The sequence below is a fragment of the Anopheles darlingi genome, chromosome 2, assembly GCF_943734745.1.
Source record: "Anopheles darlingi chromosome 2, idAnoDarlMG_H_01, whole genome shotgun sequence".
NCBI lineage: Eukaryota > Metazoa > Arthropoda > Insecta > Diptera > Culicidae > Anopheles > Anopheles darlingi.
In genome coordinates, this window is record NC_064874.1 from 30,265,570 (window position 1) to 30,289,402 (window position 23,833).

At 46.8% G+C, this 23,833-nt stretch overlaps 2 protein-coding genes across 10 annotated transcripts in view; one reads left to right on the plus strand and one right to left on the minus strand.

The window, feature by feature from the left end:
- The window catches only part of LOC125949699 (ankyrin-3-like), a 41,296-nt gene that overhangs the window by 697 nt on the left and 16,766 nt on the right, over positions 1-23,833 (plus strand). Inside the window, exons 1-6 of one of the 9 annotated variants that reach the window (XM_049676994.1) lie at positions 17,106-17,197; positions 17,351-17,796; positions 17,876-18,030; positions 21,867-21,968; positions 22,633-23,085; positions 23,179-23,833. The exon at positions 23,179-23,833 is cut by the window's right edge and continues 110 nt beyond it. In XM_049676994.1, coding sequence (XP_049532951.1) covers positions 18,007-18,030; positions 21,867-21,968; positions 22,633-23,085; positions 23,179-23,833 — 1,234 coding nt within the window. In that variant the 5' untranslated portion in view covers positions 17,106-17,197; positions 17,351-17,796; positions 17,876-18,006. Of the gene's footprint in view, positions 1-11,284; positions 11,423-13,835; positions 13,922-13,998; positions 14,373-16,785; positions 16,894-17,105; positions 17,198-17,350; positions 18,031-21,866; positions 21,969-22,632; positions 23,086-23,178 lie in introns of those variants that run through there. The other 8 variants (XM_049676989.1, XM_049676986.1, XM_049676987.1 and 5 more) reach the window with 8 other exon arrangements.
- Positions 2,106-8,977, minus strand: LOC125959171 (CLIP domain-containing serine protease 14D-like). Its single transcript, XM_049691981.1, has 6 exons — positions 8,917-8,977; positions 3,741-4,028; positions 3,265-3,642; positions 3,049-3,148; positions 2,666-2,985; positions 2,106-2,556 (listed from the first exon to the last, which is right to left on the minus strand). The coding sequence occupies exons 1-6, from the start codon at positions 8,975-8,977 to the stop codon at positions 2,258-2,260; spliced, it is 1,446 nt and encodes a 481-aa protein (XP_049547938.1). The 3' UTR covers positions 2,106-2,257.

Here is a 23,833-nt window from a genome sequence, read left to right on the forward strand (position 1 = left end):
GCCCAGGACATGAAAAGCTGTGTTTAGATAGGGAAAGACTGGAACGGTTCTGCCTCCCAAGCCGCTTTCTTATACGCGGTTTTGTGAAACAACTTTTTTGCGACACAAGCTGCTGATGAAAGTTTGTAGAAAGTATCCAAAAAAGTCGCTCGGACGACCGTTGTAACGGTTGGATGTGAAAGCGGTTAAGGAATGTTTTCAGCACGACCCTATAGAAACCACCAATCGACGGCGGAAAGAGATGAAAGTAAAGACGATGTGCCTGGAGCAAAATCTTTACCCGAGCAGACGTTTGGAATTTGCGTTTCGAACGTCTAGACTCCACGGCGTACGTCAAGCCGTTAGATGATGGTTGATCGGAGTGAAGGAGGTTTGAAATAGGGTTTCATTTCAGGTCTTCCTGATCTTTGCCTTTGCGTGAGGTTGTGGTTTATTTGAAGTGCTGCATAAAAGAGGAAACCAAGGGCATCTGCCGGGGGCGTTTAGGGAAGTTCTCCTTCCCTCAACTTCGCTTCAATTGAAAAAAAAAACAGAAATGAAAATCATCCTCCAGCTCTCAATCCCGCCTTGGCATGTTGATGCGTTGACACATCCTGTTTCCACCTTCTCCAACACTCGTCCTGTCGATGCCAGCGGAAAATGCCATAACTTTCGGTGGATTAGATTAGAAGCGTTTGTATAGCTTTCTGGTTCGGATTACGGATTGGTTTGGTTCGGCGAACGGTGGCGCTCATTACACCGGAGATGCGGCTGAGGATGATACGCTATGGCCATTTCCCAGCGCCATTTTGCTGATTTATGAGCACACGAGCAGCAAGCAAGGAAGGCGTATGGTGTTTAGGATTCGCTCATTATCTCCTCCTGCTGGTTCCGCCAGCATGTGTGTGTGTGTGTGGTTGGCAGGTTCTCGGGTTACCAGCGATGCGCGAGTGCTCTGTTGATGCGAGTCCAAAAATCCTGCTCTTGTCCCGCTTTGGTGCGGTGTTTCCGGGAGGGGGATCAGTGTATGTTTCATATCGAATTATCGTTAAAGGTCGCCGAAAGTTAAAATAAATTCATTATCGGGTGAGGCGTGCCGGTGCTTATCCGGAGCGAAGCTGGTTAAGTGAATGGTTGGTGGTGCCCGTGAGTGGAAAAATAATAAATTGATTGTGAAACATACTTAGCACACACGGTAACGGTGACGGCCGACTGCCGTTCTTGTTCGTCGCTACGAAAATAGAACCGTATACCCGGGGTGAAAATTAATAAACGTGATTGACTTCATCTCGTGGCCGTTGAAGCTGTTTGTTTTTCACGGGGATTCCGCTGGATGGTCTGGGTTCTCCGGTAGGCTGGCTGGTAAGTAGCGCGTGGGGCAACATCCTGCGGAAACATCTTTATGATTTTAGCCTTCCCTAATGACAGATCGTGTAGCGCGAAATGTTAAACAATCCTCACCATACCGCGCGTGAAATTAATCGTCCTGATGGATAGTCAAATGCGGCTAGAGGTGAAGGTAGGGGCAGCAGGGTGGGGAGGACTAACGCCTATCAAGTGTTTACCTTAACCTCAACAGGCCGTCATCGTTCGTCCATCGTTTCGTATCTATTGTGAAGGTTGCCGCCTGTACGGTTTTGGTTAAGGCGTCGTAAAAGCAGCTAGTTGAAATTGGATCTTTCAATGGCGCTACGGGTGTATGGGTTAATCTTTCCTTTTGGTGGAGTTTCAACGAGGGTTTTTATGGGAATCTTCGCCGAGCTTCATAGATTTGTTGGAATTACCAAAACATTGTTTCATCCCAAATTTGTTGAAGCTTTACTGTTTTTGGCAACAGTTGAGGATCATCTGGAAACAGCGGCAAACATCTTATTAAGTTTTTTTTTAATTTTTCTAAATGGCATGCAATGTTATTCGCTGAAGATTAGGTGGACACAGTTTAGTAGTTATTACTAGTAGCGGGCTCAATAATTCAAATCTGGTAGAATAATACAAAAAGGATGCTCTTTTTAAGCACGATTATCACCAGTTTCAAAAACCAATGTCAGGTTTACTTTAGGATAAATTACTTAATTCTGATACCTTAAATTAATGCAAAAGTGTCGCATAACTAAAACGTCGGTTTTTGATATTTTTGTAACATTTATTTGTACCTATTTTTTCGTCGTGATTCCGTTATAATAGTACTTGGTATAGAGGCTCAACTTCAAGCATAACCCCTTGTGAACCGATCCTATACACTTCGGTATTTCGGCCATTCGCAAACGTAAAGGAATCTCTATGGTTCGAGATTATCGATGATCCAATCAACATAACGCTCCACATTAGTGTACACTGCAGGCTCCCCGGTGATGGCACACTGTTTTCGTACACTTGCCACACCTACCAGATATAGGGTACCGTTGGTATGGCGGATCGCTAGTGGACCTCCCGTGTCCGCCCGGCAAGTGTCGGCTTCTCGCTGTGGTTTGGCACAGATGTGTCCATCGTCCAAGTGAGCATGGGGATACTTCTGACGGCATTCGTCCTGTGACACCGCCTCGGAAGAAAAGGTCATCTTATGCTCACTACCAGCCGCTTCAGAACACCATAAATGGAAATGCAAAGAGAGAACAGAACGGATAGGTGTTCGTTAGTATTCGCTCGCAAAAAGTGCGAACGCTGACCATCGGGATATGGCTCCTACCGTCAATCGTTTTGCCCCAACCGCTTTCGATAAAGCGACTTGGTGAGATAGCGTTCAGTTCGTTTTGAACTTTGAAATCAGCCGGCAAACAAATCGGTGCGACACTTTCACTCAGTTCAACCCGCCGAGCTAGGCGGATTAGTGCGATATCGTGCTTGACTTCCGGTGTACCGGTGACGCTGGTATAGTTTTCTGGTATCGTTACCTTCTCGATGGCGATATCCTGAACCGGATCGGCACAGTCGTAGATCGTATCGCCTTGTTCATAGAAACAATCGGGATTCGTAGCTATATTGGATTCACCGATACGAACTCCCGCGCTGGCATGGAGAGATCGAGATGGCATTAGAACCGTTTGATGGCTTCCGTACAATCTTACTCACATGGTCCAGGATTTCTTCATGCTCATTATGCACTGAGCCGCGGTGACTACGTAGCGATTGTTTATCAAAGCACCTCCACAGTGAAAGCGAGGCTCTCCATCTGCAAAACGGTATCAATCAACCTTCTTTATATTCTCTCTCTCTCTCTCTCTCTATCGAAGAAGTTCCAAAAGAGATGCTCCACGGTATTTCTTTGCTATTAACTAAACTTCTTACCTTTCGTTCGATGCTGGATCAACACGTTCCAGGGGTAATCGAACAGGTTGGCACGATCGCCCCCTATAAGACGACCGTCGGTTTGCTGTCCACAGACCGGCGGTAGCAGATCTCGCTTCTGCTCCCGCGTACCAAACCGATTCTCAACCAGCTCGGCAATAGTTTCCGCATCGACCGGTTCCGATGTTTGCGTCACGTTCGGTTCATTGCAGCAGACCAAAACCTTTTTCCCCAGCTCACCGCAGCGTGTCGCCTCCAGATAGCGCACATCGTTGTTGGAGTGATCCTTCTTCTTCAGCACGGCCAGAGCGAACGGGCACTCGCGTACCAGCACACAGGTTCCGGCCTCCCCGTCCGGAGTCTGACAGCTGGCGAGATCTGTCGGGTGAATAAAGGAAGGTAGCGAATCATTTGAGAACGTTCCAAGTGATCTGCATCATTCAAGCTTGTCGTAACGGATAAATCGTTTCACGTACACTGCTCAGCTGCGGCGTGCAGCTGATCGATGGTAATCACTAGTGCCAGAAACACAAATAGGCTTTTCATTTCACTGTTTGTCGGCATTTCACTCAATACTGGCCACCGTTTGGAAGCTGTTGCCGGTGTCGTTGTGAAGTTGTCGAAGGTACATCGGCTACTGGCTCGGGAGCAGATCGCTGTTCCCACTGGAGCCGGAGGTCTGACGGTCGGGAAGATGAACTGCTTGGAGGTAAACCTGTTTTCGCATCTCCTGTACCCTCGCCGTTGGGATGTGCGTGCGTGTGCTAGAGCGATAAAGAAACACGGCTGATAGAGAGAGGGCCATGTTTGGGGTCACCTCATGGAGCTCCAAGGTGCAAGAGTACCGCTGTCCAGTGGTGCTAATTCCGCTAGGTTCACGATGACGTCTTCTAGAGTTCTTCGATGCTCTTTGCTCAACTCATTTGCTTCGGCTCGGCTTATCTGTGCTAGGATCGCCCGAATAGATGATTGGGCTGGTCGCGTGATGCTCACGGCAATGCGGGAATTCCATTGGCTAGCGGCCGGTGTTATGCGAAGCTTGCAATCCGCGGCTCTCACCAGAACGTGAGGCATTCGTTCAGGTTTGGGAATTCTATGTTGTTGTATGTCGTTGTTTGCTTGTACCGATTCGTCGCACATCTCACTTTGCATACATTGGCGCCAAACAGGTTCCGGGGGTTATTCCGTGGTTTAGATGCTGTCTTTCGCTTAGCGGATTACGGCTCTCTTTGTTGGGTAAAATTCTAATAGCAGTAATGCTCAGGTTGTTTGTTGAAAGATGAATGATGTTATCACCATTAGCCAAAAAATGCAATGATTATGCAGAAATGATGAAACCGTTTTTGAATGTCATGCTGAAGAGGAAGTCAGTTATACGATCATTTGTGTTATATCAAGGGACCGTGTGATGCAATAGTGGTTTTTTTCAAATGGTTTGTACTGGAACTCTATAATTCATTATGATGCCAATTAATGTAGGCGCACTTCAACTCGGACTGACGATAACGTTAACATCATCTTTAAAATATTCCTCAATATTTGAATAAAAAGCATGAAGTATTTTGTTGAGTTGTTGCTTGAAAATACTATCAGTGCCGGCCATATGTATAACGAAACATTGAATTAATAGAGATAATTTCTTATTAGTTTCTATGAATTCTTCCTATTAGTTTCTAATTTCCTATTAGTTTCTACGAATCCTCGATGCTGACGAAGCTACAGTCTTTCTAACCGTAGTTCACCAAATAAGTATGTTTATTAAACATTTCTGGCCCCTGAGTCTGGAAATCAATTTCATTGTTCGTCTCGCCAGCCATCCTATTTAGTGCTGGCAGCACTCAGTTGTCCGATAATCATTATCCCTGTGAAATGAGATTCCGCTTTGCTCATCGTTTCTGCTTGCTTGCTCAGCACTTTAATTAAATCGTACGACCATAAATGTGCTATCATGTGGATCGAGCGGTTTGGTTAAATTTAGATCATCATCATCATCATCATCATCATCATCCTCGTCGCACCGGAAGCTCGGTAAAGTCACGAAATGATCCGGATCCCTGGACGATACTGGCTGGCTTCCTGCTATCTGCATCCGTTTTCATGCATATCCTTGCCGACTTATCCCCGGCACTGAGCACCGGATTTAGATGACGGTCCAATGCCCGATTCCTTCAAATTCGATCAATTTGCCAGTTTGCTGGCCTGCTCTGTGATACAACAGCACTTTCGGGGCCGTATGTGACCATTAACGTGCCTATGGGATGAGGCTATCGGATAAGGGAGCTATAGATGTCGAGTTTAACGTAATGGGACCGCCACCCGCGCATATCCGGCGCTCAAACCCGTCAGTGTCAGGCTCATTAAAACTTCATTTGGTTAAGCGTTTTCATTGAGGCATAAAGTGCTGGAATCTTCTTCTTACGTTGCATGGTTTTGACGAAGCTTCCTCAGCGATATCCGGCAACCCATAATGCTCATGAGCACAGTTGAAGTACTCGGCGTTTAATATGGAAGCTTCACTGTTTAACAGACAACGGCTACTTTTAGAAAATGACATGCGCAGTTTCTATACAAAGTTTGTAGTGATTCGAGTCTTCAATCCACTTCTTAGGTGAACAATGAAAACCTTAAGACCGAACGATAAATTCCGTTCATCCCCCTTCAGAAATACACTGGTTCCGGTTTCACCGTGCAGGTCGACTGCGATACTGGTCGTCTGTAGCAATTTGCAAACGATCTTCTGTCACGCAGCCAGTGAGGCCGTGCTGTCGACGCTAGCCAAGCCAAAACCCAATTAGGAGCTGTTGGCGTGTCAACAATGAAGCCGCACGCCAATAGAAGCAACCAGGCCATGATTATGAGTCAAATTAAGTTTTATTACCTCGCCCCATCTTGCCCTGGTCTGCATAACGCGCCCACGAGGCGTCGAACGCCCGAACGGAGCCAGACGTTCGGTTTAACGGGCTAGTGTCTGGATCGGACCAGGATGTTGTGTCACGTTGCGTTTCATTGCACGCGTATACGAGACGGACGACGCGCGACTGCCGAAGCAGGTCCTGTGACTCGGTCCTGCGCAACGTATCATCGGGCGCATCCCTTTTGTGGGTCACGTGAAGTAGCGAATCGAGGGGACGGAGTTAAGAGTTTTCCTGCTAGAGGTCATGTAGAGGAGACACACTGGGTGGTGAGCGCCGAGTGGAAGGTTCGTCCGGCGCAGGATCCGGGTGGGTGGCGTGTATGCGTTCCACCGTTGAAGAAGGGCATCAGCCGCTTGGCGCCAAGACGTCGGTTTTTCCTTTTTTTGTCTTTTGGCTCCACTTCTTATGGAGGTAGCCGACGCTCGGTGTTAATAGAGTTTGATATTGTAGGGCATTTTGGGCCAGCCGTTTAGTGATACGCCAGCAGCGTTCATTCGTTCGCTGATACTCTGGTCACCCACAATTGTCTCTCTGGTTCGTTTTGTTGTGCGTGACATGGACGGTTATGGTAATGGAATTGCACGTTTTGCGCTAGAAAATCGTCAGATAAACATTTTCTTTTACACTACAGTTGGTTCAGTTAAGCTTGGCGTGTTAGTGTACACATTATCGTGCCTTTGCAATGATTCCTAGTTGGAAATAGCTTACTTTCTTGCTTCTCATTTACGTCACGAACTCACTTGTCTTTGCGCCAATAGTGTAACTAATTTTCTATTAAATATCGATTTTGTTTTGCAGAACTTTGCCGCTTGCCACCGAGTGCTTGTCATCTAGTGTCGCGAGTTTTTCATTGAAAAGTGTGTGGTGTATCTCATTATAAGTGATAGTGCTACTTTTTGAATGTTCAGCAAAGGAAAAAAAGTGTAAAAAAAGTCGTTCCTAGCTCTGCGGTGTAGTTGGATGTTGTTAATTTTAAGTAATCAGCTAGGCGATAAGTAGCTAGAAAGTGAACCAGTAAAGGTGCCGAAAAAAAGGGTGCGAAAATGGCTCAGTTTGTGACACATATTCAGCCGACGCTTATCGAAGCGTCCCAGGGGCACATGCCAGGGCATCATCACCAGGTCGGAATATCTCATTCGTCGCATTTGCCACACAGTGGCCACAACATGCCGTCCCCTCCAACGGCACACCATGGCCACGGCCACGGGCACATCCATGGTCAGTCATCGCTAGTGCACAGTGCTAGCCGGGAGATATCGAACAGTAAGGGGTCATCGCAGCACAAACCACCGCATCATCTGCCCCTCTCACCAAAGACCGACGATCATCAATCGCACCATCCTCAGCCACATTATCAGCATGTGGAAGGATACTATCAGCACATGCCGATACAATATTATCAACACCATCAACATCACAGCGGCCATCACGGGCACAGCCATGGGCAGCATCATTCCAGCGTAAGTAAACTTTGCTTAAGATCGCCTACAATATACTGCTTTCTATTTTACGAAATGAAGCTATCATACTTGTTGGAACGAATCATAATTCGGCTATCCTGTGCCGAAACAGAAACACTTGTGTTTCGTATGAGAACATCCTTTGTTGTTTGCACTGATATCAGTTGAACATATATATAACAAGTCTCTGATACGCATTTAACGAGTGAATGGAAGACTGAACGTACTACTTATAAAACTTAGCTTCTTAAATATGTTCTGACAAAGCAGATACATAGCTGATAAATATATGTAAACATTTCTATAACATATTAGGTCTAAAACATACTGGATCAATTCAATGCAATGTTCAATGCATTTATCGCGACTTAAACGACACTCATGGCCATGCGACCGTTATATCATACAATCATAACGCACACATATGAGGAAATCCCATTAAAAACTTTTAAATTTATAGCCGATCCATGCTGCTGCATGGAAACTATCCGTTAAAGATGTGGCTTGTAACTTTTACAATTCATGCCCCAGGACTCCGATCCAGAAACTACTTGCCACACTTTACAAACCGCCAAGATATAGGAGGCGTTTGTTTGGTCCTGTTTGTCGTGTATCCAGTATTCGTCGTTGAACTTATGCGAACAAGAGGTGCGTGCGCACGAATCATAATTGGAGAATGTGAGTTTGAAACGATATCGCAACAGCCGCATCGCCATTCCTCGGCTCTGAGAAACGGTGGTTGACTAGTTAATGGAGACTGGAAAAGCGACCTTTAGGTTCCCCGGAGGTAATTGATATGTTGCGTGTGAGCGAAATACTGGGGATTTACCAAACCGGAGAACTGGTGACTTTAATTATACGTAAGAAATGAACGGTAGCCTAAACGAAGAATATAGTGTAATCGGCGCGTTTTCAACAGATGATTTAGTATACGAGAGCACCGACACTGATCTATCCGCGCTGTTCTTTTCTTTTTTTAGAGCATCGAGGGCAATAAGATTGATTGCCAATTCGGCAAACGCTGGAAAAACGCAATTTGTAAAGGCACTAAAATGCTTCTGCTAGCTCAGCTGAACCCAATAGTTTAGCGTTAGTTCAACGAAAAGGCACTCAATCACGTTTTGTTGCTCGCCGCCTACGGAATACCTAATCGGATTATAGATTATGCCAGCGTTGACCTAGTAGCAGAATCGCAGTCTCCGAATGTTGCAAAACATTCAGATGGTATGGTATGGGATGCCGCTGTTGATTTTGGATCGACTTCAAAAAAGCTCAACTTCCGAGCAGCAGCAGCGGTAGCAAACAAACAGCGAAGTACAGACAGAGCAATGTGAGCATTTGGCAAAAGATAGATTTATTCAACATGGAACAAATTCAATACCTTGACGAGCTGCAGGTTGGTGGTGGAAACGTTTTTCAAAGATTTGCGGAATGTCTGAAAGAATGGAGATAGTAGACGATTGCACGAAGAGAAGGACTCCATGGCGCCTGAAAGACCGCCCACCAACGTCTTATTTAATGTTCCAGGGTACAGGAAAAGTTGTTTTGGCAGAAAGCCGAAGAGAAAATTTGCTCTAGAAATGGATGGTAATTCTCTATCGAGTATTCAATATCGGTAGTGGATAGTTATGTGTTAGCTGAACCGAGGATGAGATGAGCTACACGCACGAATGATAGCCCGCAAAAGTACAATAAATCTCTGGTAAGAACGGAGCCCTAGATTTCTCGGTTTTGATCAGCGTGCTTTTGGGTGCCGTACGACCAATGCAGGGGCATAGTGATCCAGTTCGTAGCGAATCACATATTGCAGGAGAATCAGATTACCTAGCTTGTCCATGCCCCGTTCGGTCAGTGTGCGGATTCCGTTGATTGCTTCTCAACTATGTCGAACATAGTGCTTCGAAGCATGACTGACTGACGATGAAACCGCCCCGTAGGGGTGAGGTCGTAGAGCAGAGTTGTGAAGAACGACAATGTGTGACACAATTTATATGCTTCGCTAGGATGTTTGTATGGCAAACGGAAGTACCGGCCACCGAGGCCTACTATGTTCGACAATGGTGGTGCAGTGGTGACTCGTTGCGGTGGCCGTTTGTATCCTTCTTCCAAGCCAGCACCAGCAGTGGGTGTTAGCAGATACGGCATTGTGCTGCAGCCATTACAACTATGCAGCCGTGTGGGTCACCATCAGGACCGGAAGGCGGTCTCCGGTGATAAATGGACGCCCTAAGGAGTGGGCCTTCGTGATGTGCTTCCATAATTTGAGTTGCACGGGAGTCCGTGGGGCATGGCGAGACCTTATGTGGGACGTGCTGGTAGTTTGATCGGAAACGGTGATGGTGGAGGATCTTCGTATCGGCTGTAATGGTCATATTATGTAACACTGCATCACAGCCACAAATAGCTTATCAGAATGCCTTGACGACAGCACGATTCTGTATCTGAAGAGTGGTGTTGGGTATAACACGAGCGGAATGATTATCACATGACAGGGCGGAATTAGCGGTGCCAGATAATTTCTAATTTTGTTGCCAATTAATCTCTATTAAATTAATGCCACGGAATGTGTTTTTATGAAATATGCAAATCAGTTCAATCAGTAACAACTGTTGGCATTAATTTTAATAAATTAATTAGTTTAAACGAGTGGCTCCTGCTTTTTTATTTTTTCCCCCAGTCGTAGTGTTTTATTGTTCCACTGTTTTACCTTTTTTATAAATGGTTTTTTGCAAAAATAACTGGAATATACTTTTGTTTAAAATATACATTAGAAGGTGTGATAAACAAGAGACTTATGAGCCATTTTTGAACAAAAAAATCTATTTCTAATTTCTATTGAAATATTTATAGATCTAGTAATAGAAACGAATTTTTTGTTATTTTTGTCAATTAAACTTCTTGAAATTATTACACGATATATACGGTATGCATAACGGAAAGTGTGTAAATAAGTTGAAATGATTTGCGTCTAATCTTTCCATTAATTAACTTGAAAGCAATTTGAAGCGGTTTACTGAAAATTGGACACATCATACAAGCTTCAAGCATTGTGTGGTAAGATTCAAGGAAGACAGCAGATTGTGTGATCATCCGGGGAGGTGAACAAGATCTGGATATCATATTCACCGTATATCTCGTTGATTGAACATGCCAACCAATGAAGCATATCACTCAGCGTCTATAATAAAACTATCGGTAATCCGATTTCGCAGCACATGAATACAACGGCACAGATTGGTTAGATTGCAACAACAGCAAAGTACGAGCGTGTTCATTTCCATTTGGTAAGTGGCACCGTCTGATGAGTCGAGTTTCCCGCCAGCAACTTGGCCTGTTTGCCTCTGGTTTATGTGGATGCAAGTAAAAAGTGTGAGACGATGCATGATCAATGGTAATTTTAGCCTTCAATGTAGTTGGTTGGCGATTCGCTTCACTACATATGCATCGTTTATTGAAATAAGCTGGAATGTGATCGCAACTCGTCTTGCTTTGATGGATGCTGCTGACAGTTTCAGTTGAGGCAAGGGACGCGCAACGAAAATCGTCAACAGACGTTAGCGAGCATCATCCCTGTCCTGTGTCTATACGATCGGGTTGAGCATGGCCAAGAATCGTCGACAGTCCTATGTTTGGTTGGCGGGTGAGTGGGTGCTCGGTGCTCGGTGCCAAAAATAGCGCCACAGTTGCGTTTCGCGTCCATGGCCAGTTGTGGTTTTGGTCCACGACGTTGATGAAGAGCACGCTGGTCTCGATCTCGGCCCTGCAGTAACACAGTGAGTGATGGTGAATAGTTTTCCATCGTTTCGTCATTCCGGACCCGTGTCCGTGCCTCGTGATCTGTGTTTCTGAGAGAGTAAACGAGTTGCATTTTGTGAAAAGTGAGAGATAAACAATAGACCTAAGAGTGAAAAGAGTTTCTCAAGATAGGCTGATGTGTAGTGAATTAAACTAGACACTAATGTCTCAAATATATGTACAACCATATGTACGTTTACAAAACAAGGGATAGACAAGCCCAGGCCATACGATTACATAGCAAAACTCGTTCGTTCAACTGGTTTATAATAGCATCGTTCTGGCTAGAATCAGTGGTTAAGTACGCGTAGGGAGCCGGGGATCATTGCTGGGTGTGACGCAAACTTTTCTAAAACACCCTTGGGCGCCTCGGTCGTGTTGACTTTTATTTATATTTACTTTGCCACCAGAATCCTACGATCTTTCTGGCAAGGACCTACACGAAGCACGAAGTAGAGATCCTACCACTTAGTGATGGGCTTCCGGGAGCCGTAGACAGTGACTGGTCCCCTTCACCGGCACCCTTTCGTTCGCGTTGCGATGGGTTCAAGTCCTGTGAAATGCATAAGTGATGCCATAAAGGAGATCATAAGGCTGGCAAAGGGTTAAACCGTTTACAGGTCTCTGACCTCCGGCAATAACTCAGAAAGCTCTTTTGGGCGTTCAGTTCACCGCGTAGCGCTTGTGATGTTGGAAGGAGAGGCGGAACACAAATTCGTTCTGACATTTGGCTCTGGTCTGGCGGTCGGAAGCCGGTGCGTACTAAATCTTCCACCCGCCGGAGTGCAGTAAAACTCGTACCGGGTGGATCCATCCGAAACCCAAACAGGATCCTTCAACGAAAGGTAGATACATAAAAGGATCCCCAACTAGTGGTCACCTTTCTCCTTCTGGTGGTCGGGCTGTTTTCCTACTCCCTCATCGCTGCTAAGTGCTTTTACGGATGTTTTGTGGTGGCTTTTAGCTTATACGAACCGGCACTCGGGCACGAATGGATTGATATTTACGGTGACGCTGCTGACGGAGTGAACCGTCCGACGGAAGGACCCGGTGCGAGAACCTAATTATTGCTAAAGCGATGGCGCCAGCTGGGTGTCCGCATTCGTCGCGTTTGCCGTATTTGAACGCTCGCTAGGAGAGGGATGTTGAGGCGGCACGGAAATGAAGAAAGCAAAAGAATGCCGGGGAATTCTTTTTTGACAAAAAATACGACGATTAATTCGTCTGGCAGTCTAATCGAATAACTCCAGCCTAGGATAGGAAGATGGGACAGTTGGAGCTAATCTACTTGATTGTATTGGCGAGCAAATAGTGTCATCATGATATGGCGAATAAGTGTGGCGTGGTTCAAGAGATAAACCGAAACAAGATTAGGAAAGGGATCAACAGTTGACGATTTCCGGTTGAGAAGAAACCTCAGAATGCATTCAATTTCAAATCTTCCGAATGAACATGGATGTGCAAATAAGATTCATGGATGGAGTACTGTAGTCACGCATCGCTTCCCCCACGACGTGTTTCACATGCTTACCATCAGTCCAGTCATCATCAGCACATTGCTGCATTCATACGGCATTGTGGCGGCGGTGCTCGCATTCAAAATAACGACAAACTGTTGCCCCGAGACGGTGTTTGGAAATGCCATCGTCGCTGGCCAAATGAATATAGTGCCGCACACTCTCAAGTGGAAAGAAAATGTGACGTTCCACCGCACGGCACAACCGTGACGGTTTGGCATGCTTTCACGCACTCGCAGACATTCCTCCCGCCTAACCATTAGTGTGCTCACGTGACGTCAGCAGCAGTAGAAGGCACGATTTATGACATGAAGTGCGTACGTCACCGGGTTCCTGTTCGAGTCCGCCCCGTCTGGGAATGGAAATGCTAGACAGCTAGACAATGCTAGACTGCCACCGAGACGAAACTTTGTCCTAGCTGGTCATCTGAGGTCGTGCTGCATCGCAGTTGTGTTGCGATTTGGAAATCACCTCCCCTTTGATGGTTTTCCACGACAGGGCGCGTATTGGTGCCGGCACACGTTTCTGCTATTTTTGAAACTCTCAGTCCCAGAGCATTGGAACATCGTTGGGTTTTATTTTTCTATTTTGGCGAACGCAATCCGCGGACGCGTTCGTCGGCCAGATGAGCAAGACGGACCAGACGTGACATGCGATGGTGATGAAAATACTTAAATACCCCCAAACACCAACCCCCACTCGCAACAGGGATCGTCGATGACTATTCTAGTCGGGTTTTCACCGCTTTGGTGGCCACCGTTTTATTACCGTCTCGCACACTTACACACACTGGCCAGCGAAACCGCGGTGTTTGTGTGTTGTAAAGACGGTTCGCCAGGTCTAGGATTGAGTTTTTCGGACTAGTTCACTCAGTTAGGCGTCCATTTCGGTTGACAGACGGACTCGGACCGATCGGGTGCGCTTACGAGAATAAATATCGACCGCACCGGAAGCTGTGCACAGTGTAGAGGTTTGGGAATCTTGTGCCTTACGTGGTTCCAGCTTTTTCGGATAGAATCCTCAATAAACCCCTCCTGCTCGTTGTAGATTGAAGGTGCTGGTCCAAGAGTAAACGTGCTCAAACAAGTGTTATGCTCATGGTGAAGTGATAAAGTGAGCTAGTTGGAGAAGATTGCCAGGAGAAATACGGAAGTAGACCCACTAGAAACGGGTTCAACGACTACGAATAGTGTCCCTTTTGTGGATGGTTTCGGCGTTTCGTTAAGGCGTTTTCCTAGTGCGATTGTGTGCAGGTCGCGAAAATCCGGAATACGGCTAAACTGACTACGGCCTCGGAAAAAGGTCCGTCGAGTGCGCGTGAAGTGCGAGGATAGAGTTGGGGAAAGGGATACCGGTAGCGCTACCGCTGGCTGAAGATGCTGACCCTGAAGAAGCGCTTTCCATCGTTGCAGAGCCTTGGCGTAAGTTGAGTCGTTTATTTTTATGTTTTTTTTTCTTATTTTCGTTTACTCTTTACAAAATCGTCGCTACCGAGAGGTTTGACAGTGAAGGTTGGTTTAGGGTGGGAACAGCGATTGGATTGGGAGCAGATGCTCAGCCTGCTTAGCTGCGCCGTTTCGTTATGATTAGGTTGGCGGTGTCGGTGGTCAGTCTCCACACCTCCTCGCCTCCACCTACGTTGAAGTGCTATTTATGTTGTGCTTGATTTGTTTCCGTTCGTGTTCTGTGGTATAAATCTTGCTGCCAAACCAGAGAGAAATATTTGTTTGATGGGGCAAGATGGCTCTTGGATCACTTGGATGGCTAGTTGAAGTATTGTAATTAATGGAAATCGATAGCAAATAAAATAGCATCAAAAAAGAAGTAATAGTAGAAAATTGCAAGAATAAATCATTTAAATGATTTATCGAAAACATATATTTTATTTATATTTAGTTTTAGCTACATGGGTTGCAAGAATATGCGTCATTGTGTTAACATGATAGGGTTGGAATTTCTGAGTATTAGTACCATGTGCGAAAGAACGAAATTGCCTAGAATTGATTTTAATATTACAATAATGGTATCGTACAACTGGCCTCGTAAATATCAGTACTTAATCAGTTTTGCTCTGGTGCTTGAGACGACTACATAAGAAGGCTAGTTAATGATACACAATATTTTACTGCCATAACTTATTTTGATTCTCATACTAAACATTTCTTTAAAACATCTCTTTATGACCGACGAGCGACCTTTACTACTAAACGTAATAAATGCGGTGGAAAATGCATTGCATCAAAATGTAAATAAAAGCAACCGTCAGCAGAAATTGTTGGTCAATATTGAATAAGTATGTTTGCCGTGGCGCCATCGCATCAGCATCAGCACAACCGGAAGCAAATAAAGCACTCGGAACACGCAGCAGTATTTGGGCCAATTTGGCAAGGCTTATTATCACCAGCAAGCAGGCACAGATCCTTGGCAGTACATCACCATAAATTTGGCCCAGCATGGCGTTGCCGGTTGGGAAACATTGGCAACACCCTTGGGAGCACCACTAACGAATACTTATCGCTGACAGGACCACTAGCGTATATACTAGCGTGTCTAGCGAAAGCCAAGAAAGTGGCCACTGCTCAGCGAACACGCTACTGTTGCTTCGATCCATGGGGAATGCTTTATCGCTGGCAACAGAGCACTTCATTACCGATAGCTTCCTGTAGCAGAGGTCAAGGTTGTTCGAGCTTTCACAGCCGATGGCCATTCCGATTGAACTTGATGGAATAGAGAGTACTTCATTATAGTTCTTCGCGATTTATGTGGTTTTAAATGTTTGCAAGCTAAATGTATTTGCTTAACCATTCATGAACCTACCATTAACTACCGCTGCAACCAACTGCACGCTAACCACCTAACTATGGCCAGCACACATTGCTGGAAACTGGAATAATTACACTCCCGTGCCATTGTTCCTAAAACCGTACCCTGAGTGCACTTGTTTTCTCGTGAGCCGTCACGAGAAACACGTCAATTAGCGTGAATCATGCAGGATCGAGGGGACTCCTTTCACCCTAGCTTTCGTAACGAATCTCGAAAAATGCGTTTAAGACCCTTTTCCGTAATGCACGACAATCGAACCCCTCGCACAACCAAAAGGACACCGGAAAAGGGGGCTGTATAGGGTAGAGGGAAATGATTTCATTTTCCGCACCAAACCCGCTCGTGATTGTATGTGTGTGAACCCTTCCCTTCTTCTTCTGGGCCGTGGCTTACTATGCGACACTGCTTAATGCGAATCCCAACTATCCGCACGGTGATGATGTCACACTGCAGCATATAAACGCTTCGCCGGGGTGCAAGTCGACTGCCACCTAGCCGGTGCTTAGCCGTGGGTGTCTGGTGGAAAACGGAACTGGCGTCCCCTTGAAGAATGAAAAAAAGTCATTTACGCCGGTGGATGCACTCGGTGTTCCCTGCTGTATTGTACGCGCTGCACGAAGCACGTGCCACTCGCGGAAAAGGACTTTCCTGGAGGCCGGACCATTTTCCCGCACACACAGACACAGGCTAGTCTCAGGATAGGTATGTGTTCGTGTCCTGCTAGCCGGTGTCGGTGCGTCGTTGTGTTTGTGCGACCTGGCACGTTAGTTGGTGCCATCCCACGGTGCTGTTTACGTTTTCCGGCAACCGCAGCGATGGTGAGCCGGCTTTCACCTTCAGGAGCGTCAAGGAAAGCCGGGAGGGCCCTTTCGAACAATGGGGGAGAAGGTATCGGCGTTTTCGAAGTCCCATCGTGGTCCTGCGCAGTCGTGGCTTGGAGAGTCCTGCTTCTCTGGAGGAGAACGCGGCCCTATATCCTGTCCGGTCGGGACGGATTTTTACTCAGTCTACAGGCAACCGTCGGTACGGATAAGCGCGAATCCTTCCTCGAAAGGCCCCCCACAAAACAAATCAGTGTGATATCTAGTTATATGTATTTCTTACTCTCTCGCTCTAAAGGTAGTACACCCCTCGTGTAACGTTCCCCCTAGTTTTACCAAGTAGCGGCTAAGGTTTCTCAAACTAACTAGCCCACGAGCTAGTCCTTACTCTCTCCGCATTTTGCGCAATGAGAGGCTCAGAGAGGATAACGGAAAATAGGCTCCACAAAGGGTTAAGATTTTGTGCAAAGAATTAGAATTTTTCACCTGAAAGTTTTTCTCGGTACGGGTAGGATGTTCATGTGTTTTTCCTTTCGATTCGGATCGTTAGGGACACGGCAGGCCCTCATTTCCAACTTGAGTTTTCTGCAGCAAGTGCAAGTGTAAACCAGAACGGAAAAAGCTGCGGCCATTTTGAACGTTTCGGATTTCTCGCGACCGAGTCTTTGAGTTTTGGTCAGATTGCAGTGCTTTGAATAAGATCTTTCTTTCCTTTTTCAAATCCGCCTTAACTAATTTTCCTCCGTTTTTCCTAGTGCAGTTTAATATGGTTAGGTTCTAGGATAGTGCTGAATACAAATGTATGTCTATATTATAAACATATAAATATATAGAGCCACAAAGAGAGAACGAGAGTGAGAGAAAAAGCGAAGAGAGACCCAAAGAGAAAGAAAGAGAGAGAGAGAGAGAGAGAGAGAGAGAGAGAGAGAGAGAGAGAGAGAGCGAGAGAGCGTTTGCGATAGAGAGCGAATGTGGCTAGTGTTGCAGTGAAGCGATATATTATTTGCAAAAGTAACTGCCGACAAGGCGCACACGGATGTAGGACAGTGCGATACACTTTCCAGTGGTTTGTCCCATATCCCTTCACCGACAGCGCTCGAAGTATTATGCAATCAAGGCTGCGAACCAGCGAATCGTCGGTTCGCCTAGTGGTAGCAAGTTCAGCAAGTGTTGCCCAACCCTAGCCAGCAGCTAGCTACAAGTAAGCGCCCCTTTGGTGCGGCCATAGAAGTACTGCGAGTGCGTGTGTAGTGTGCCGTTGCATTGGTGGCCTTCCACAGGTCCGGTCGTAAGGTTTGCACCAACCGAATTGGACAGTTGGAAGAATTCCGCCCCTCGATAAGTCAGGAAATAGGGTTGCTGGGAAGGTTGCGGATCGATCGTCGAGCCCATTAACTTGATACCTTTGACAATGGTCACGGAAAATGGAACGCAGGTAAGTCGGCATGGAAAGGCGAATGATACGTACTTTATTGCACTTTTTTTTTCCTAATGGGACGTGATAATGGCAAAGGGTATATCAAGGAACAATCGATTTTCCGTGTCCTCTCGCATCATCATACACACGCTCTGCACACGCAGACGCATGGACACTGAGGTCTGCGGTGCATAAAGCCGCAAACCAATGTATCCTTGGTATGTCGGAAAACGGATAAAAAATAGCTTGGAATGTATGCGAGGAAAATGCAAGGACCGTTTTCTGCGAGGCCATGGGTATCCTAAGCCGGAAAAACGGAGTGACCTGGCCGAACGGGTACGGGCAGGGTGGGACCGGAGGATCCAATTCTCTCGTGCGACCAGCCAACCATCGGCTATGCCGCAGAGCGATCGATATTTCGTCATGTCGGTATCAGAACACCCTTCTGAGAATGTTAGTGTTTGTGTGTGTGTCTGTATCTGTCGCTGTGTGTTTGTGTTTGTACGGATAAGGAAAGGGAGAAAATGGCGAGAAAAGAGAATGCCGGGACCGCATCCTGTAGTGATAGGGATAGGACGAGATGTTTGAATTTCGGAGAGTAAAACTGTTAGTGAGTACGAGGATAAAGATGACGATGACGACGATGATGATGATGATGATGATGATAAAGGTCTGTCGGGTCCTGACCCGAACGTACTTCCGTATGCAAAGGGCAAACATTAGATACAACAAGCAAACAAACCCTAAACAGGACACTAGAAGAGAGAAATGCAGACATGTTTTCTACCTTTTCGTAGCTGTAGCCGGACCATCCCTAGACACCATTGGACCGCCGGTACTCTCTGCATTCGCTTTTCATTCGAGCTTTCTTTTGGAAGTCTGCTAGCCTCCGGAAAAGCGAAAAGAATCTGCAGATACTAGGTGATGCAGAATGATATGACTACATACTTCGTCGACACAAATACACGCTTGATGTTGTCGCAGCGAGCCGGAACTGACACGCACACAAGCCGCGTTTCCTTTCGCATTACAAGGCGCGACGGGGTTCCCCAAAATGGCAGTCTGGTAGGATCAAAGATTTCCATGGACCCTGAAGACCACTGATTTCGGCGGGGTTGTTTTTTTTTTCATTCCTTTGTCTACCGCCGACTGCTGGATCGATTAAGCGACTGATGCTCTGAAGCGGAACAGGTGGAACTGTGGATCAGCGAGGGTTTACATGCGGGGATCTTCTTATTCACTAACTGTGAGCGCCACCCCTGTCGCTAAGGACATCCATCATGGAGCGTTGCTGGAAATAGCCCTTCGACGATATGGTAATTTGACATTCACGCGAGCGGCGCCCAACGAGCCTAGCGTGCCCGCAGCAACACACGTGGGCATGGCAGGTCGTTTTGTTTGGGTTTTTCGTCCTTTTGCTTTTGGCCTTGGATTGGGTATTCGTAACGTGGGGCAATATTTGGGTGCGGTCGTTTCACTTGAGCAATCGAGCCCATTATGTTGCCCGGAGTCGCTTATGAGCAAACATATCGTATCGTGGAGTTTTTTGCTGCCACATTCAGCAGCTAAGCCATTTGGTTGGCGTAAAACATGAATAAACGTTATCTATACGAGTTGCTCGACGGATAATTGAAATTATTAGTAATTAATCTGATTTATTAAAGAATTAATAGTAGATATTCTCACTTTACTTTCAATAGTGAATGAAATCGATATGCATAACGCTCATATAAGTGTCACTGCTTGCATTGAAAGAACAAATAATTCAGAAGGAATAATTGACTTCTGGAAATGGGGATCCAAATGCATTACACTTTTGTCGGCAGTCATTGGCTCTCTGACAGACTAATTGAAATACATTAAACGTACTACTGGATATTGCACTATCCTTGCAATTCCTCCCCAAATTTTTCTTCACATTCCCAATCGCTCCAGCGCTATTAGTCAGTTCCGTTGCAAAATTTTGGCCCGTGTCCAACAAAAGGCATGGTTAGCTGCTAGTAGCTGAATCCACTACCGATTGCATCCGATCGAAATAAGGGTTTACAATTGGTTCCATTTGTCACAGGGAGGGCTGCGGCGATTGGTTGCTGACTACGGTTTGTTGTGTTTGTGACCTGCTATGCTGCTTCTGGTTTGGCGATAATTTATTAGCCAAGCTTAGAGTAAAGTTTTTTGTGAAACCGTTTGATAATAACAGCACAGCTAAAGAGCCACGTTTGGCACGCTACCAAGTACTGGATCAATAGCCGTTTTTTTTGCTGAACCTTTTTTCTCCTAACCACACGCCGCCACAAAACGTTTGTTATGTCGATCCAGCTAGCTGACCTTTCCACGAAATCAAGATGGCCGACTTGGGTATGCTCACTAGCCTGTCAGCTAGCCAGCAACTCAAGGATTCCGTCCGAATTCAGTGAGGGGCGTTGTGGAGTGAAAGACGTTATTCACAATTATAACATGCTCGGAAGTCCGGCGTTTCCGTTGGAGCAAATGTCAGACATACGAGAATGGTGGTGCAACCCAGACAGCCTGGCATCAGCATCATCAACGGCAATGGCATCGCTAGGGCTCACGGTGATACCGGTCCATAGTGTGGTACAGTACGGTTTGAGGTATGAATAGCAGCATGATGTAATGTATGTAGTTTGGACCTACCAACCGGCATGTGCTGTGTATGGGCGACAGCCACGATGACGCCACCAGCGGTAATCAAATCCGAGCTATGAAAACGTGCTTCGAGAGCAGGACAGGGCACATACGTTTTAGGATGTCCGTTCTGGGTATTTTCGTGTAGCCTCGCTCCGGGATATTTCGGAGCGTAGCGGCATTGCGAATACCACTTCGCAACAAAAAGGAAAAAGGAGCATCGAATCGCTTCCGACGTGCAGAGGCGATCCCAGGCGTTGGAGTACTTAGATTCCGGCACGGCATACCCCCGGCAAATATACTGCATTATGACATAGGCAGCGATCGATGCCTACCCCAAAGAAGTCTGACCGAGTTGGCACGCAAAAAGATCCAAGGTTCACAGCTCCGTCGGCACATCCTATGAATACGGAGTAGTAGCATGGATTCGGCAAGCAGCAGGAGCCTGAGATTGATGAAGCAGTTCCCCATACACACAGACACACAGAACGATTCGAGTCCTGTGAGAAGTTTTCTGGCAGAAGTTTGTGGAAAAGTAGAGAGAGAGAGAGAGAGAGAGAGAGAGAGATAGAGAAAAGAGAGAGAGAGAGAGAGAAAAAGAGAGAGAGAGAGAGAGAATCCTGTGACTATGTGTTTGTATTTGTGCAAAAGTTGTATGTGTAGCGTTCCTGACTCCACTGTCACGGTCGAGCACAGGTCAGTCGAAAGACTGAAGTGCTCAGAGCATGTCTTCAATTCCGATTCTTGGAAGCAATCGCCAGTAAAGTATAGACTCACCATAGTGCTGAAGTGTGAAAGTGTTGATTAGTGGAAAATGGTAAATGTGATCATAGAGTTTTCCTCTGCTTTACGGATTCGTAATTTTGGATATTAGAAGAACAATGCGAACAAACAAATGTACATCTGGGTTTCTGTGGATTATGGTTGCAGTGCGTCTGTCGATCATAAGTAGTCGCTCAAGGGATGAGAAGGCTTAGAATGGTTATATCATTCGGTCAAATTTATAACCGCGTTTTAGTTTATATAGACCCAGGCTTTTTCAGTATAGTGTGCTTGTTTTGTATTGTGTGTGTGTGTTACAACTACTGAGAAGCATTCGAGCATACTGTTCAGTTCTTTGTGAATACAGATTTTCCGTTTCTTGTATGCCTTTTTAAAAAAACCAGTAAGCTTTACTAAGGGACAACTTTTTTTTCGTTTCTTTACAGTCTGATGGAAACACGTCGTTCCTGCGTGCCGCTAGAGCCGGCAACTTGGAGAAGGTGTTGGAACATCTAAAGAATAATATCGATATTAATACATGCAATGCGGTAAGTGCGGCCATTCAATCTATTTTCCATCCTATTTCTTTCGAACAGCATAGACGTTGGTAAAAAATTGTAAATTTCATGAACATATCATCTGAATACCGTTTGTGAAAAACGGTTTTCACTGTGCATCGTTGGGCGGTGAGATTGCGGACCGCGGATTGAGTCACAATGAACCTTTCCGCGTCTCCATGTGTTTCACTTTCCGTGGCATGCGCAATGCGCATACTCTGACGAAGCGGGTTTACCGTGGTTCGTATAATCGACAGGTAAAGGGGAATCATAGCCGGCCGTGTTCGTTTTCGAACAAGAACTCACTGCGCAGGACGAACGCAGGATATGGTCGGACAATCGGTCACCGATAGCCAACGCGTGTGTTAGGTTATGGTTTCTAGTGTCAGCGAAAGTGAAAGCCATGAGGGCTTTGGCTTTGCATGCCGTTTTCCCCTGATGATGCTCTACTGGGTAGAAGTGAAAGCCACCTACCCCTACCCTGATGTATGAACAATCAACAGCCTGTTTTCCCTCTCGAATTCTATGTTGTGTGTAGTGCCGTTTGGTGTGCGTGACCACTATGGACCGTACAGACACAAGTGAAACGGGATATCCCGTCTTATTGTCACGCGGTTTTTTATTAAAGAGAATCTCTTTCTTTTCTTGTACCCAGAATGGCTTGAATGCACTGCATTTGGCGTCGAAGGATGGTCATGTGGCCGTCGTGTCGGAGCTGTTGGCCCGTGGGGCAACGGTGGATGCGGCCACGAAGAAGGGTAACACGGCGCTGCATATCGCTTCGCTGGCCGGACAGGAGGAGGTAGTAAAGCTGCTGATCAAGCATAACGCATCCGTTAACGTGCAGTCGCAGAATGGTTTTACCCCGCTGTACATGGCGGCCCAAGAGAACCACGATTCCGTGGTTCGTCTGCTACTGTCGAACGGGGCCAACCAGAGCCTGGCCACCGAGGATGGTTTTACGCCGCTAGCCGTCGCTATGCAGCAGGGCCACGATAAGGTGGTGGCCGTGCTGCTCGAAAGCGACACCCGAGGCAAGGTGCGCTTGCCGGCGCTCCACATTGCCGCCAAGAAGGACGATGTAAAGGCTGCTACGCTGCTGCTAGAGGTATGTCAAATCGATCGATTGGTGTCCGACGATCCACAAAGTTCCATCTCCATCAAATCTTCCATCTCTTCCGATCCAACTCTGTTCCGACAGAACGACCATAACCCGGACGTAACGTCCAAGTCGGGCTTTACACCGCTGCACATCGCCTCACACTATGGCAACGAGGCCATGGCCAACCTGCTCATTCAGAAGGGGGCCGATGTGAATTTCGCCGCCAAGCACAACATTAGCCCGCTCCACGTGGCCGCCAAGTGGGGCAAAACCAACATGGTTGCACTGTTGCTGGAGAAGGGTGCGAGCATCGAGAGCAAAACGCGCGACGGACTGACCCCGCTGCACTGTGCGGCCCGGTCGGGTCACGAGCAGGTCGTCGATATGCTGCTCGAACGGGGCGCTCCGATCAGTTCGAAGACGAAGAACGGGCTTGCCCCGCTACACATGGCGGCCCAGGGTGAGCATGTGGATGCGGCCCGCATCCTGCTCTACCACCGGGCACCGGTCGACGAGGTGACGGTGGACTACCTGACGGCTCTGCACGTGGCCGCCCATTGTGGCCATGTGCGCGTGGCCAAACTGCTGCTCGATCGCAATGCGGATGCGAACGCTCGCGCCCTGAACGGGTTCACACCGCTGCACATCGCCTGCAAGAAGAACCGCATAAAGGTGGTGGAGCTGCTGCTGAAGCATGGTGCGAGCATTAGCGCTACAACCGAGAGTGGGCTGACTCCGCTGCACGTTGCATCGT

Excerpts from the sequence above, each read along its gene's own strand:
- LOC125959171 (XM_049691981.1), bottom strand. The coding sequence starts at position 8,977 with ATGCTCACATTGCTCTGTCTGTACTTCGCTGTTTGTTTGCTACCGCTG. Across the intron at positions 4,029-8,916 it reads ACCGCTGCTGCTGCTCGGAA|CACACGCACGCACATCCCAA; the intron begins GTTGAGCTTTTT and ends TTATCGCTCTAG. Across the intron at positions 2,986-3,048 it reads ATGAAGAAATCCTGGACCAT|CGCGGGAGTTCGTATCGGTG; the intron begins GTGAGTAAGATT and ends TCTCCATGCCAG.